The following is a 12554-nucleotide window of genomic DNA, read 5'->3' as shown; positions in this document are numbered from 1 at the left end:
ATGCACATTAAAAAGTTTTTGAAGTGATTTTGTGAACTATTGTTTTCCCTTTGAAATACTCCTGTTTTAAAATTCAAATACATAAAAGCAACCTATTTTTAAAAGCTGACATATGGCACAAATTGATACCAGTAAATAGAAGCACATAAACCTAAACTGAGCCATACTAAATGTGAGTAAAAATGACAAAATAAAATACTAGCTATATAAACTGCGCACAGGTGTAGCATATTACAAGCAAAAAACATATCTTGCAATTATAAGTCTACAGTATTTATTTCACTTGTCTGTAATTACATTTTATACATGTTTGTTTAGTAATATCAATCCAAGACATCACTTTGAGGATATAATTAACTGCATGTTAGAACAGAATGTGTTTGACTGTTTTTGCATGTTGCAATATTTGAGTCCTCGTTAGCTGTGTTTAAGTGCCACCTAGTGTTGCAATTCACCAATTTCTCTTGTAAGACCCTTTATCCCAAATTTTTGAAGACCAAATTGTGGGGATAAGAAAAATCTGGGGCCAGAGTGCCAGTATCTCAGTGTGAACAGCAAATCCTTAATGCATATTTAGTTTTCTTGTTATAAAAACTTTGAAGTTTATATTTGTGACAACTTGAGCATTGAACTAGGTTATATTGCACTTCTAATAAGGAAGAACATTAATATTGAAAAATCAAATACAGATGAAAAATACAGAATTCAAAAGCAAATGCTCATTAGCTATAAACTAGAGTGTTTTATCCACTGTCACATAAAGGATTCATTAGGAAATTAGGGTTTCCATCCCATCCCTGCTGGTGCAGCACTGAGCAATCAATAGTATCTGTAGCTTGAGTAAAATTATCTTTTCATTCTCACTACAAAGAGCATATATAGTGGCCTATGTAAACCAAACTTCAATTTGTCTGTAGGCCTTCTGAAATTATTAAAAGCTACCAAAAAAAAAGAGAAAAAGATCACTACTACTCAAGTGAATCTGTAGAGCTGAAAGTGGAGCATGTGAAACACTTAGGTTTTCCATTAAATTCAGCAAGCCTGTAACCATTAGCTTTCCACACCATTAGAAATGAGGATGGACTCTTATTCCCCCTATCATTTATTGAAAAGTCTTCATATCACAGAGGTAACATTTTAAGTAGTATTTAGCCTGAATTTGGAAATAAGCAGGAGCAGGATGACGAGAATTCCTACTTATAAGAAAGAATAAAATACCATAAAATTCCTACTTATGTCACAGAGTGAATTCATATAAGTTTATTGCAGAAATATGAAATTGGAGAATGATAAAAACAGAAGAGAGATAAAGACCTGAAGAATCTCAAGAAAGAGGCTCTTCCGATCTGCATTAAGAGCTTGTTGTGAGATGCCTTGAACACTAGGATAAGAGAACGTTTAAAGAGGATATTTAAAAGGAAAATGGAGATGAGCTGTTCAATTGCATTTGGCTTAGGGTTTTTTTTTTTTTTTTTTTTTTTTTTTTTTTTTGTGAAGACAAAATATTCACGGAGGAAAAAAAGAAAAAAAAAACCAAACAGGACTGAGTTGTGTCTTTTAAAAAGCAGCTTTTGATTAAAGTTTGCACATAAATGGCTTGAGACAGCCTGGGCAAATCTTCCACTTTAAAAGCCTGGAGGAGATCCTACTCTCGTAGAGGACAAGATCACAGCACCCTAAACTTGCAGGAGTGTTTCCCAGGCCGAAGAACTCGAACATGCCGCTATTTCCTCTAACTCCAGCTCGGCCCCGCGCAGGGCCACGCGGCTCCGCCTCAGGCGGCGGCTCCGCCTCACGCCCCTGCCCCGCCCCCGCGGCCAACGGTCACTGAGACCCCGCCCACCAACCGCCCCTCGCGGCCCGCCCTCCCGCTATGGTTGGTCCCGCCCCTTCTCGCTCCTCCAATCCTGATTGCTAAGGCGGATCCCGACCCGGTCTGGTTCCGCCTCCTGAGGAGAATCGGGACCAATCAGAGGGTAAGGCTGAGCCCTACCTTTCCGGCCATCTCCATGGCAGCCGGAGCGGGGGGGGAAGGAAAGGAGGTTGACGTGGAGGCTATGGCGGGTGATTGCCTCGCTTTTCTAAGGCAACGAGAATGAAGGTAAAGGGTTTTTATTCTAATTATTGTTTGCTCTTCTGTACTTTCTCTGCGGCACGGAATGGCTCCACGGAATGGCACATTCCTTGACATCCCTCCCCCCTCCCTCCTTGGCAATGGTAGGGCTAAGGGCGGCTCCGCCCGCGCCCAGGCGGCAGGCACGTGCTCACCCCCCCCACCCCCGACCCCCTCCCAATGGCCGCCCTTTTCCCGCCCTTTCGAGGTGGGCGCCTCGCGCTGCCGCCTCCTGAGGGGAGAGGGGCCGCGCTGCCGCCCTGCCCGCCGCCCCTCGCCTGTTTCAGGCTCCCTCGAGGTCACACTTCCCTTCGCCGCTGTCCCCAAGCGGAGAGAAGAGCCCACAGGGGATGGCTCCATCTTGGGCAGTGTTAGGTGGGGCGCGACTGGGGAGAATTCCTCGCAGTTTAGTGAAAAGCTTGCCCCTGGCTAAGCAAGGGTGCTTAGTCACGCTGCAAGTACAGATAACCTGCTCCAAAGCTGCCTGTGACACCCTATTGGGAGTCCTTCACTAATGTTTTGGAGGGGTAAAACTCTTCCATTCTTCAACGTCGTGAAAATGTTGTGACTTATTTATTTAATTTGGGTTGATTATGTGGTAACAATGCAGTTGCTTCTGAGGTAGAGAAAGTTAACTGACTGAAAGATGTTCAAGCTTCTTGGAAAGCACTGTAGAATTGCAATACACATGCAGAGCAGGCAGCTGGTTGGTTTCATTAAAAAAGTAAAATATAAGTAAAACTGTTAAATCAGTACTCAACAGTTGAGCTCGGTTTTTCACGTAGTTTTTCAAGAGCTCAAAAAATAGCAAACTAGCTTAATAACTTAAGCTATTTAGCTTAATTGGATGTGTATTTAAGCATAGATCGCTAAGAACAAGGCCCTGCGTCTGCACAAAGTAGCTACAAATGGTAATTGCAGGAATTATATGTTGGTGCTGTGAGTGCCACGATGTGAGGCAAAAAGCACGGGCGAAAACGGTACTACACAAGTTCTGCAAGAGCATAGTTTATTTGTGCAAGTCATAAGCAACTGAGACATTGTTATATTAAATCTGAAACTTGTAAATCAAGTTTTGGTTCCTTCAAATTATTACCAAAATTTTCATAAAACTGTGTTAGTATCACATTCGTATTCAAAGCATAATGCCACAATGTCTTTGTAGAGAGCGTTAAAATTAATATACAGATTTTTAAGGAGGTAGCTAATAAATTATATAAATATAATGCATCCAAACTTTTAACATATGGATTTCTTTAAGAGCAAAAATTAGATGTTTGTGAATGTGCTTGGGGGATTTTAATTTCACTTGGTTTCCCTTTTGCAGAGTGGCAAAACTGGTGAACAGCTGAAAACGACACGGTATGTGGCTCAAGAGATTCGCCTTGCTAGGAAACATGAAGAGATGTAAGTCGTCGTTTCTGTGCTGTGGAACCTCACAGCACTTCGTGTCGTGGTGTCATCTCCTAAGATGTAATTGCTAGTCTCGAAAAACAGTGAAATCGGGGCTTTTGTAGAGCCCAGTGGTACCTGAGCTGGTGCTCCAGGAGGTGGCACTCTTTCTTCGTGAACTGTAGGAATTATCACCCTCGAGTGCCTTTAGGGGCAGTTTGATGGGCTTTTTTTTTTTGATTTCCAATGGTAGTACCTGCCTAATGTCTTTTATTGTTAACCCCCTATCACTGCTAAATTCCTGTTTCGGGAAGATAATTGGATTCTGCCACTCCAAACTCACTTACGGAATCGCTTCTGTGTTGCCCTGTAAACTCAGGCTGTGAAGCATATACAATAATGACTCAGAAAAATCTGCTTTTCTGGTAACAACTAGTACTTGCCAGTGAGCAAGTGGAGCACTGATCAAGTCACCCCTTCCCACCCTATCTCTCCTCTTCTGGGGGATTAAGTGCTTCCAAGCACCTTAGCATATGAGGGCTGCTGGCTGCAACGCTACAGCTCATAGGAGCTCAGCAGGTGGTGTCTGCCTGTACCTTTTTCCTCCCCCAGCACACCCACCCTACAGCCGGCTTAATTAGCCCCCTAGTTTTGAAGAGAACTGGGTAAGGTAAAAAGGTTACTTTTCTAGCTCCTGAGCAAAATGTTCTACCCACTTAGCGAAATGGTTTCCTTTGTAGACTCTCTCAGAGATCGGTGCTGCTACAGCAGATGGAGACTTATCTGGGAGACAAAAAGACTAAGAAGGCATGGCAAACTCAAGCAGCTGATGCAGCTCGTAAAAGGAATGCAGCACTTCTAAATGTAAGTTTCTGCAACTACAGGAACCTCACTGAAATGTCACCATTATGTAGCTTAGAATTTTTTTTTCCCTCCTAAGTGTTTGCTGTCTAGTTACTGTTTGAATTCCATTATATCCAATTCCTTCTTCTGGAACTTGACCAACAGTATTAAATGACAAGTCTTTCTTATCTGGTGGCATCACTACCTTTTTTACATGCCCTTCTTTTATGAGCCTCGTGGTGGCAGCTGCTACTATCTTTTTTTTCTTTTCTCAAAGTACATGCAGAGCTGTAACACATGCCATTGCATGTCTGCTTGAGAGAACTTCAGAGTCTGACAAGGCTTAAAGCACCTTTACCCTTTGATTCAAGACAGGAGGATGTGGTTGGAAATAAGGGCTGACCAACCTCTAATGCTTTTAATCCCTGGTGGGAATTATTTTCCGTCTGCAGTCATGTGAACTTGTGGAAGAACTTTTCAGTTTGATATTTTTCCTTTAGGAGGTGTAGAGTGACTTTGAGACCCTTTCTTGCAAGTCTGTAAAAGCAGCGTTTGTGTTCCTTGTTCTTCCTAAAATATGAGACAGTTAGGATAATCGCTGTTCTAGATATCTGTTGTCGTATTCAGGTAAAATTTGTGTTTCCTGGTTAAATTCAACAGAAATTTTAGGGCTGGTAATGAAAGAAAAAAAAAAAGATCTAGACTGGTCTGCAGGGTCTTGAACAATAAAATCTGTTTTAGGACACCTATCTTATGCATCTGATTTTGAAGTGATTACTACACCGGACCACTAAATCAATGTGTATCTAAGAAATGGTGATCTGTTTGGGAAAGAGCAGAAACCAGCACCTTTTATAAGCACTGTCTTAAACGCTTACTTGTAAAGATGCTGTATTGCACGTAGTACGTTTCTTAAAACCATAATTTTTACTCTAGAAAATGTAAAGATTAATGTGTATTGTTAAGACGTTTTGTCTCCACATTAAGCTAGGCCAAGATTGAAAGCATTCACATTTTGGGTGGATATAAATTTTTTGTGTGCCCTCACTGTATTTATACGGAAGCTCTGTGTAGGGAACAGCAGAGAAGACAGAACAGTTTATCAGAGATGCCTTATGTGGCAAAGAAGATTTTCCAACTTTAACTCCTGGAAATTGTATACAAATGTAGCTGTTTACTGGGAGACTGGGGGGCAGTGGGGGCCTAGGGGGTTTATTTACTTATTTATTTCCATAGATTGTGCTCCGCTCAGTAATTTCACGTATTATGACTCCCACATTTCCATACTCCTTTTTTAGAATTATACTAGAATTGTATTTCATAAATATGTATTTGGTAAATAATGTGTATTTTATAGATGCATTCTAAGTTAACACAGGCAAATTTAATAAATGCAGGATACAGTCCTGCTTGCTGAAAGCTTCTTGTATTGGGAATGTTAACAATAGCTCAGACATATACAGACAGTGTAAATATTTTTGCAGTTACACAGATATTTGCCATCTACTGTCACATCCTCAAAATTGTTCTTTTCAAGTGTCAAAAATGTTGGTGTTTGTAGAAAAAAACCAAAAACATATGTATCAAAACAAATTCTGTTGCAGGATAAAGCAGCATAAATCAGTTTAAATCTATTAATTTTATACTAGTTTTAACAGGCATCCACTCCTGCAGATGCTTTCTGATAGCAGAATAAAACAGGAAAAAAACATCTTTGTGGAATAATATATGAGAAGCTTGAAAACAAGACTGATTAATGTGCCAGCTTCAGAATATTGTTACTGATACCAGGCACTGTACATTTCACAGTTACCATGTGGAGAGTTGTTGATTTGGCCTGCTCAAAAATACATGGACATGATGAAGTGTTATTTTTTTATTTGCATTTCTGTTTTCCAGCATTTAAGCAAAATCAGTTGGTTTTGGTATGTGATCGTAGAAAAAAGACATTTCTTTATCTGTTGTAGTTGGTGTTTATGCAAAGTATTTCTCATTTTTTGTTTTGTATTTTTATATCAATAAGACAGGAAACACTTTCTAAAATTGAAATTATAGCATTATAAGAAGCACATACTCCACATTTTCATAAAATTATGAGAATATTTTCCTTGATATTTTAGCAAAATATTGCAGATTAGAGAAAGCTGTTTTAAAAAGAATATATTGTTCGGTAGTTATATAATGTTGTATCCATGAAACAATAAATTAGCTTGGTATGCAAAGTCTAATTTGGTGAGTTTGCTTATAATAATTCTTGTATATTCTTGTGCAACAGCTTATAGCAGACACAGAATATAAAGAATATGCTATGTAATGCTTAGTACTTGCTAGGTAATTTAGACCAGATTTGCTCCCCTTCATACGGATATAATTCTAAAAGAAGGATTGGCCAGCAATGTAAATGACAGTTGAATTTGGTCCCCAAAAAGCAATGCATGTGTCATGAGTTCCATTTTACCTCTGGTGAAGGATCTTGAATTACTTTTCTTCTAGAACTTGCAGTTTTCGTGCAAGATACTTACATTTTTCAATACCATGACATCTAATATCTTAGCTTTCCTGTTTTTTTGGGTTTTGTTTTTTTTTTTTCTTCCCCCTCCTGGAGAAGTTTACACTGGTGACAATTATTTCCATATGGATGACAGTTTTTTTTGGTTTTTTTTTTTCCTAACGTTAAGTAGTTGTGTAGACATGGAAGAGGTGCCATCTAACCTTTCAGCAGCTTCAGTTATTTTCTAAAGCATACTGCACCTTCCAGCTAAAATTTCTTTCACTGTCTGTCATTAAATCAGTATTCTGAATGACAATAGACTGCACAACATAAAAACTGGAGTGAGCAACAAAAAGACACATCCAATATCTAGGCTATGCCAAAGTGACCTTCTCTGCTAAACATATATGCACAACTGCTGTCTCTTCTTGCCTGAAAGACATTCATTTCCTGTCATTGTAAACATCCCAATGACTTAACTGAGTATATACCGTGAAAATTCCTGTGATAAAGGAATTAGGAAAAAGGAATATCTATGTAAGAAAATGAAAGGAACATTAGTGATTGATCTTTCCTTTTCTGTATGGTGGTAGCTTCTCCAAATTCATTCTGAACCATACTGATGATGAGCTTCATGTGGTGCTATTTATGGCATATCTGTTCCAAAGACATATGCAGAAAACTTTGTTGCTTAGTCTGTTGTTAAGTCTGCATTATGTCCCCTGTGACTTTGACATTGTGTCTTCAAATGGCTTCCAGTTTTGCTCTTATTCTCCCCGATACTTATCCCTGGTTGGTCACTTCTTTCTATTCCACATGAAGAGGCAAACGCTGCTTCCTAGGATCTGGATAAATCTGAGAATTAGTCGTCTCTTTCTCAGACGCCCCTTAGCTTCGTACAAGAATATGCATTTTACTGTTAAAAAGGGAGAAATGTTTTTTCTTATATAAAGTTTGTAATTATGTGCAAGAGAATAGTCATACTGTGAAAGAAATTAATGGATAGTTAAAATGAACATGGTAGTTCGTGTGAACCAATGGTACCTCTCTTGGAGTTGAATTTCCGGCTAACAGGCTGGGTTCTGCTTTTATTAATCATACTCTACTAATTTGGGGCTGTATTTTTTCAACTGGAGTTGAGCACTGTTTGCTTCTTATTGATGTGTGTTCAGATTGGCTATTATTCAATACGAGTAATCATGTTTGGTCTCCCTTGTGGATATGCTCCTACAGAATCTCACTCTTCTTTTCAGCAGCAGTGGTGGTGAATATTTGGGAAGTCCCTTTGGGGAATTTCCTCTCTCATTTAGTTTTTCTGTTGTACTCTTCACACCCGCTCTCTGCTCCCAACTCTGCCATCTGCTATACTTTCTTTCCCCCTCCACTCTGTTCAGCTTTGGCTTCTTCACACCCCACTCCCACGTCCCTTTCTGTCTCTCTTCATCTGCCCACCACTCAATCTCTTCAATGTTTGGGTATGGAACTAAGCCCACAAGAATGGGTCAGAACTTTAAAGGGGGAGGGCAGCTGATTTGGAGAGATGTTTTGGGTTGGCTTTTTTTGTTCATTTGTTGTGAGGAGAGAAAAAAAAATAATAAAAAGCACATATATTTAGGCCTCTGTAACTCCATCACATATCTACCGGACACACAGAACCCAAATACTGATTTTTATAAGAAAGCTATGTGAGATGCATTGTCATCCAAGTTTGTCTGGTGAACAGCTTGCTGCAGCTCTACATTTTTGTGCACATGTTATGCATGCATATTAGCAAGTCATCTTTGTCTCGAGGAGTAAAGATCTTGCACATAATTTGCCTAGTTACTTTACAGTTACAGTAGCTAGAATACATACTTTGGTTTGCATGCAGCACAGAGAAAATCATTCTGTTCCCTCTACCTTATTTTCATAAATCATAGAGAGCAGAATCTGACTGTAATTTACCCTAGCGTCCACAGAGAATAGTGTTGTGTTGCAGCAACAGTGTTACATGGCAATGAAATTTATTCTTACATCAAAAATGTACACAAAACATCTCTAGAAACAGTAGGATATTACTAAACAGAAAGATGCAAACTTCTGGTGTTACTATTTGAATGCTTTTTAGGCTTAGTGAGTTCATCTAAATGCCGTTACGTGAGTGTGTATTTTCTTTTTCTTATTGCTTGTGTTTGCTTTTGTATTGTGTGTTTTAGGATATAGAAGCAGCAGAAAAAAAGCTGCAAGGAAGAGTGTATTTACTTCCACATCCTGATACTGTTAAGTTAGAAGTAAGTCCTAGAACTCTATCTTTTCATTTCCTGTTTACCAAATATTTTGCTTTTTCTTTTTCCCTTGAAGCATGTTCTTAAAGTGAAAATAATTGATTTTAAAATCCAGTGACTGGTATAGCCAAAGGCTTGTGTACTGCAAGCTGAACCCAAATTCTGGGGCAAGGTCCCTAGATTCTGGAGCACTCAGGTGGAAATATTTAGCAGCTTTCAAATCTATATCAACTTCTACTTAAAAAGAGAATCAAATATAAAAGCATATATTATAAATATCAAAATTACCAGACTTGTTTTACCAGGGCCATTCGATTTATTTTGTATGGCCATCCTCTGTTGAGTTTGCCATGGATTGTCATCTTTACATTTCAGAGTCAACAGTTTATCAGTATGAATGGAGAAGTTCTCACTTCTCAGAGTTCTTTTATCAGGTTGTATGGGAACTTGGGAAAAGTACTGCTACAGCAGTAGCACTTGATTTATTTCTCAACCCGTGCTTCCTAAAGCATTATTTAAAGATACAAATTTTGTACAACAGGTTAGGCTGAGAAGTAAGGATTATCCGGATACAACATACCCTATAGTTGTAATCTCTGTACTCTTCTCTGAAAGTATTTGGAGGCAAATGAATGATGAATACAGAAAGGGAAAAAAAAAAAAGAAAAAAAAAGAAAAAAAAAGAAAAAAAAAAAAAAAAAAGAGAGAGAGAGAGTGAGTCCTGGGAGCAGGAATTGGGCCCCAGTGGCCTTTTTCCCACAGGCAAAGCAATGTCCCACACTAGTCTGGGTGTTAGGGTGATACCAAAGGAGGAGAAGTATATGGGATTCAGCCTTGCCAAGATGTGAAGAGAGGAGTGCTGTACATTGCTTCCATACCTACAGAGCAAATGTCCTAATCTTTAGGCTGTTACTTACATGAGAGGCATCACTTTTTTAGTTACTGTTAGAAGATATTGGCCACGATTACATTTTTAAGTAGCCTATTCCTATCTGTGACAGAATGCTTGCTGAGAATGCCAATTCAGTGGGTTTATCGAGGTTTTTTTAGGCAAAGGGTACATTTTTTTCTAGATACCCATACATCTTGGATGATACTGAGAAATATGCCAAGCTACGAAGGTTGAATCTATTTTCACTCTGTTAAGAAGTAGAGTTTTAGACTCCTGGAAGACTTTGAAGACACCTTGAGAGATTTTTGGATCAGTTTTGGACTTAGGAATTTTGATTCTTATCTCCATCCTGTGTTAGGTGCCTTAACTGCTTAGTGGATGTAGACTGAAGTCCATCCAAATTGGAGAATATGGAGCAAGTGCTCATAACAGGTAGAGACCTGTTAAACCCTGCAGCAGTGGTGGAGACTTAGAGAAGGGGGTTACTATTTGAAGATCCTATTTCAGCCTTTTCTATATTTTTAAGAGAGTACTGTAAATAGTGGGAAAAGAAAATGTTCTTTCATGGTACAAAATTCTTGTGCATACTTTGTTCCAAAACACTTCTGAGCATATTTCACTCAACCATATATGTATCTGTATTAATATAGTTTGAAAGTTAAGCCCATAATGGATCCCCAGCTTGCTAAGTCAGAGTAGTTTTGTATGACAGCACATATGCTTGTCAAAAAAGATTCTTTGAGTAAATCTGTTGAAGAAAATATTTTTGTAAAACTGTAAGAGCCATAGATATATCTGAGTTACAAGTGAGGATCAAAATGGTTAGCCAGGAATCTTATACTCTCAGAGATGTTCAGTTTGTGATATGCTTCTGCATTACGTACTTTAAAAAGTATACAAAAAAAAAGGTTAATACATAAAGTACTGTAGAAGTTTCCTGCTACAAAAATGTTTTGTTTCGTTTTCTGAATGATTTTTTTTCATTACGTAAAAATGTTTAGATTGCTGATTGGTTTTAACTGTTGGTTTTATCCGACTCTCGGTCGCTATTTTGTGGGAAAAAATCGAAATATATATGAGACTTGGTATTTGTTTTTTGAAGTCCTACGAATAATGTTATTCTCAAAATACTAGCATAAAAATGATATATAGGTGTCCATTCTACAAATAAAATAGAAGTTAAATTTATTGCTGAAGGATATAGAGCAATCAGGAGAAAGGATTAGGCAGTCCAGAATGTATTTCTTAGATCATAAAGTCATGGCCCCAAAATTAAAATCAATTATTTTGTCAGTAGTAAAAGAGGAAGAAAAAAGGGAAATAAAGAAGGGAAGACTTGGAAAATATCACAAATGTTGTGAACTATATTAATGCTTTTCTAGAGAAATAAAATACGAAACGTTTTAAATATTAAGAATTTCTTTTTTGTTTTCGTTGCAAAAGTAAATTCCACTAAATGTTGGGGGTTTTTTTCAGTATAAAGGCTGGTTTGGGAAAAATTTGTCATTACAGAAACTATTCTGTTAAAGGCACTGTCTGAACTGATCTGTTGCTTACCACAAGAGGGCACATTCAGTCACTTCACAGTACAGAATGAAATGCTTCCAGTGTGCTTTTTTGTAAGATATGAGAGATTTGAAATTTCTTATGCAAGTACTTAGCTCTTTTCTGAATTGCTTCACTCATTAAAAAAAAAAAAACACATTACATAACTGTATTGTTCTTATAACAAGCTAATGAGGATTTTGAAGTTAAATTTAAAATGTTTTTCTTTGTGCTTTCTCAGACTCTCTACTGGGCGTCAGTAGAAGAATCCCTTCCCAAATGGGAGCATTTCCTTTTAGGAAGAGCAGAGGCTCCTATTGGCTTTAAGAAAATGAAATCTACAAAACAGAACATAAGCTCCCCAAAAGAAGAGTCACAAAAATAAACATTCTGGGTTTGTTTCCTCTTTTCTGACTTAAGTAAGCAATATCATGCTGATCAGGCAATGGAATATCGTGTTGTTAAATTGCAATGTAAATCATTAAATGAAAATTATCTATACTAGATGGTTTGCTTTCACTGTCTCAATGTGTAAATTTGTTTAGTATAAACGGTATTTTTGCCTGAGGAGAGCTAAACCATCATTCCTCATGATAGGAAGAACTATCCAGTTCAAACGGGCTTTTAGAATCAGAAGTGGAACTCTGGTGCATGGAAAAACAGCGGGACAATTTCCTCTTCAGTATGGGAAGAGTTTTAGGGATTCTCTTTTGAATGTTCTGCTTATACATGTTAGTGTGATGAGTAAAGACGCATTCATGTGCTGTCTTTCTTCTTTGTCATGAATGCTGCAAATGTCTTTGTGGATGAGGGAGAAGGGAAGAATTTATCCTTAACAGGAAGGGCAAGCAGATTACATCAGACAATAGTCTTTGGTTTAGAATTGCAAACCTATGCACGAACCTTAGTGCCAGCAGCTGTACAAGAAGCACCTGGAATGTCCACATTTGCTTTCCCTGATTGCTACTGGCTTTGCTTCCACCCTTTGCTCCAGGAACTACTGCTGCTTTTCCC

The 12554-nt window shown here is 38.3% G+C and overlaps 1 protein-coding gene across 1 annotated transcript; it reads left to right on the top strand.

Moving 5' to 3' along the window:
• The first annotated feature begins 2036 nt into the window (after positions 1–2036).
• CUNH3orf14 (chromosome unknown C3orf14 homolog) lies at positions 2037–12554 on the top strand. The gene is made up of 5 exons (XM_026052724.1): positions 2037–2101; positions 3441–3520; positions 4246–4369; positions 9035–9109; positions 11782–12554. Exons 1-5 carry the CDS (start codon positions 2096–2098, stop codon positions 11923–11925), a joined length of 429 nt encoding a protein of 142 aa, XP_025908509.1. The 5' UTR covers positions 2037–2095; the 3' UTR covers positions 11926–12554.

The sequence above is a fragment of the Nothoprocta perdicaria genome, unplaced genomic scaffold (genome assembly GCF_003342845.1).
Source record: "Nothoprocta perdicaria isolate Ctin4 unplaced genomic scaffold, notPer1 scaffold_9, whole genome shotgun sequence".
Classification (NCBI taxonomy): Eukaryota; Metazoa; Chordata; class Aves; order Tinamiformes; family Tinamidae; genus Nothoprocta; species Nothoprocta perdicaria.
The sequence above is the reverse complement of the archived record's forward strand: the minus strand, read 5'-3'. Positions and strand labels throughout refer to the sequence as shown.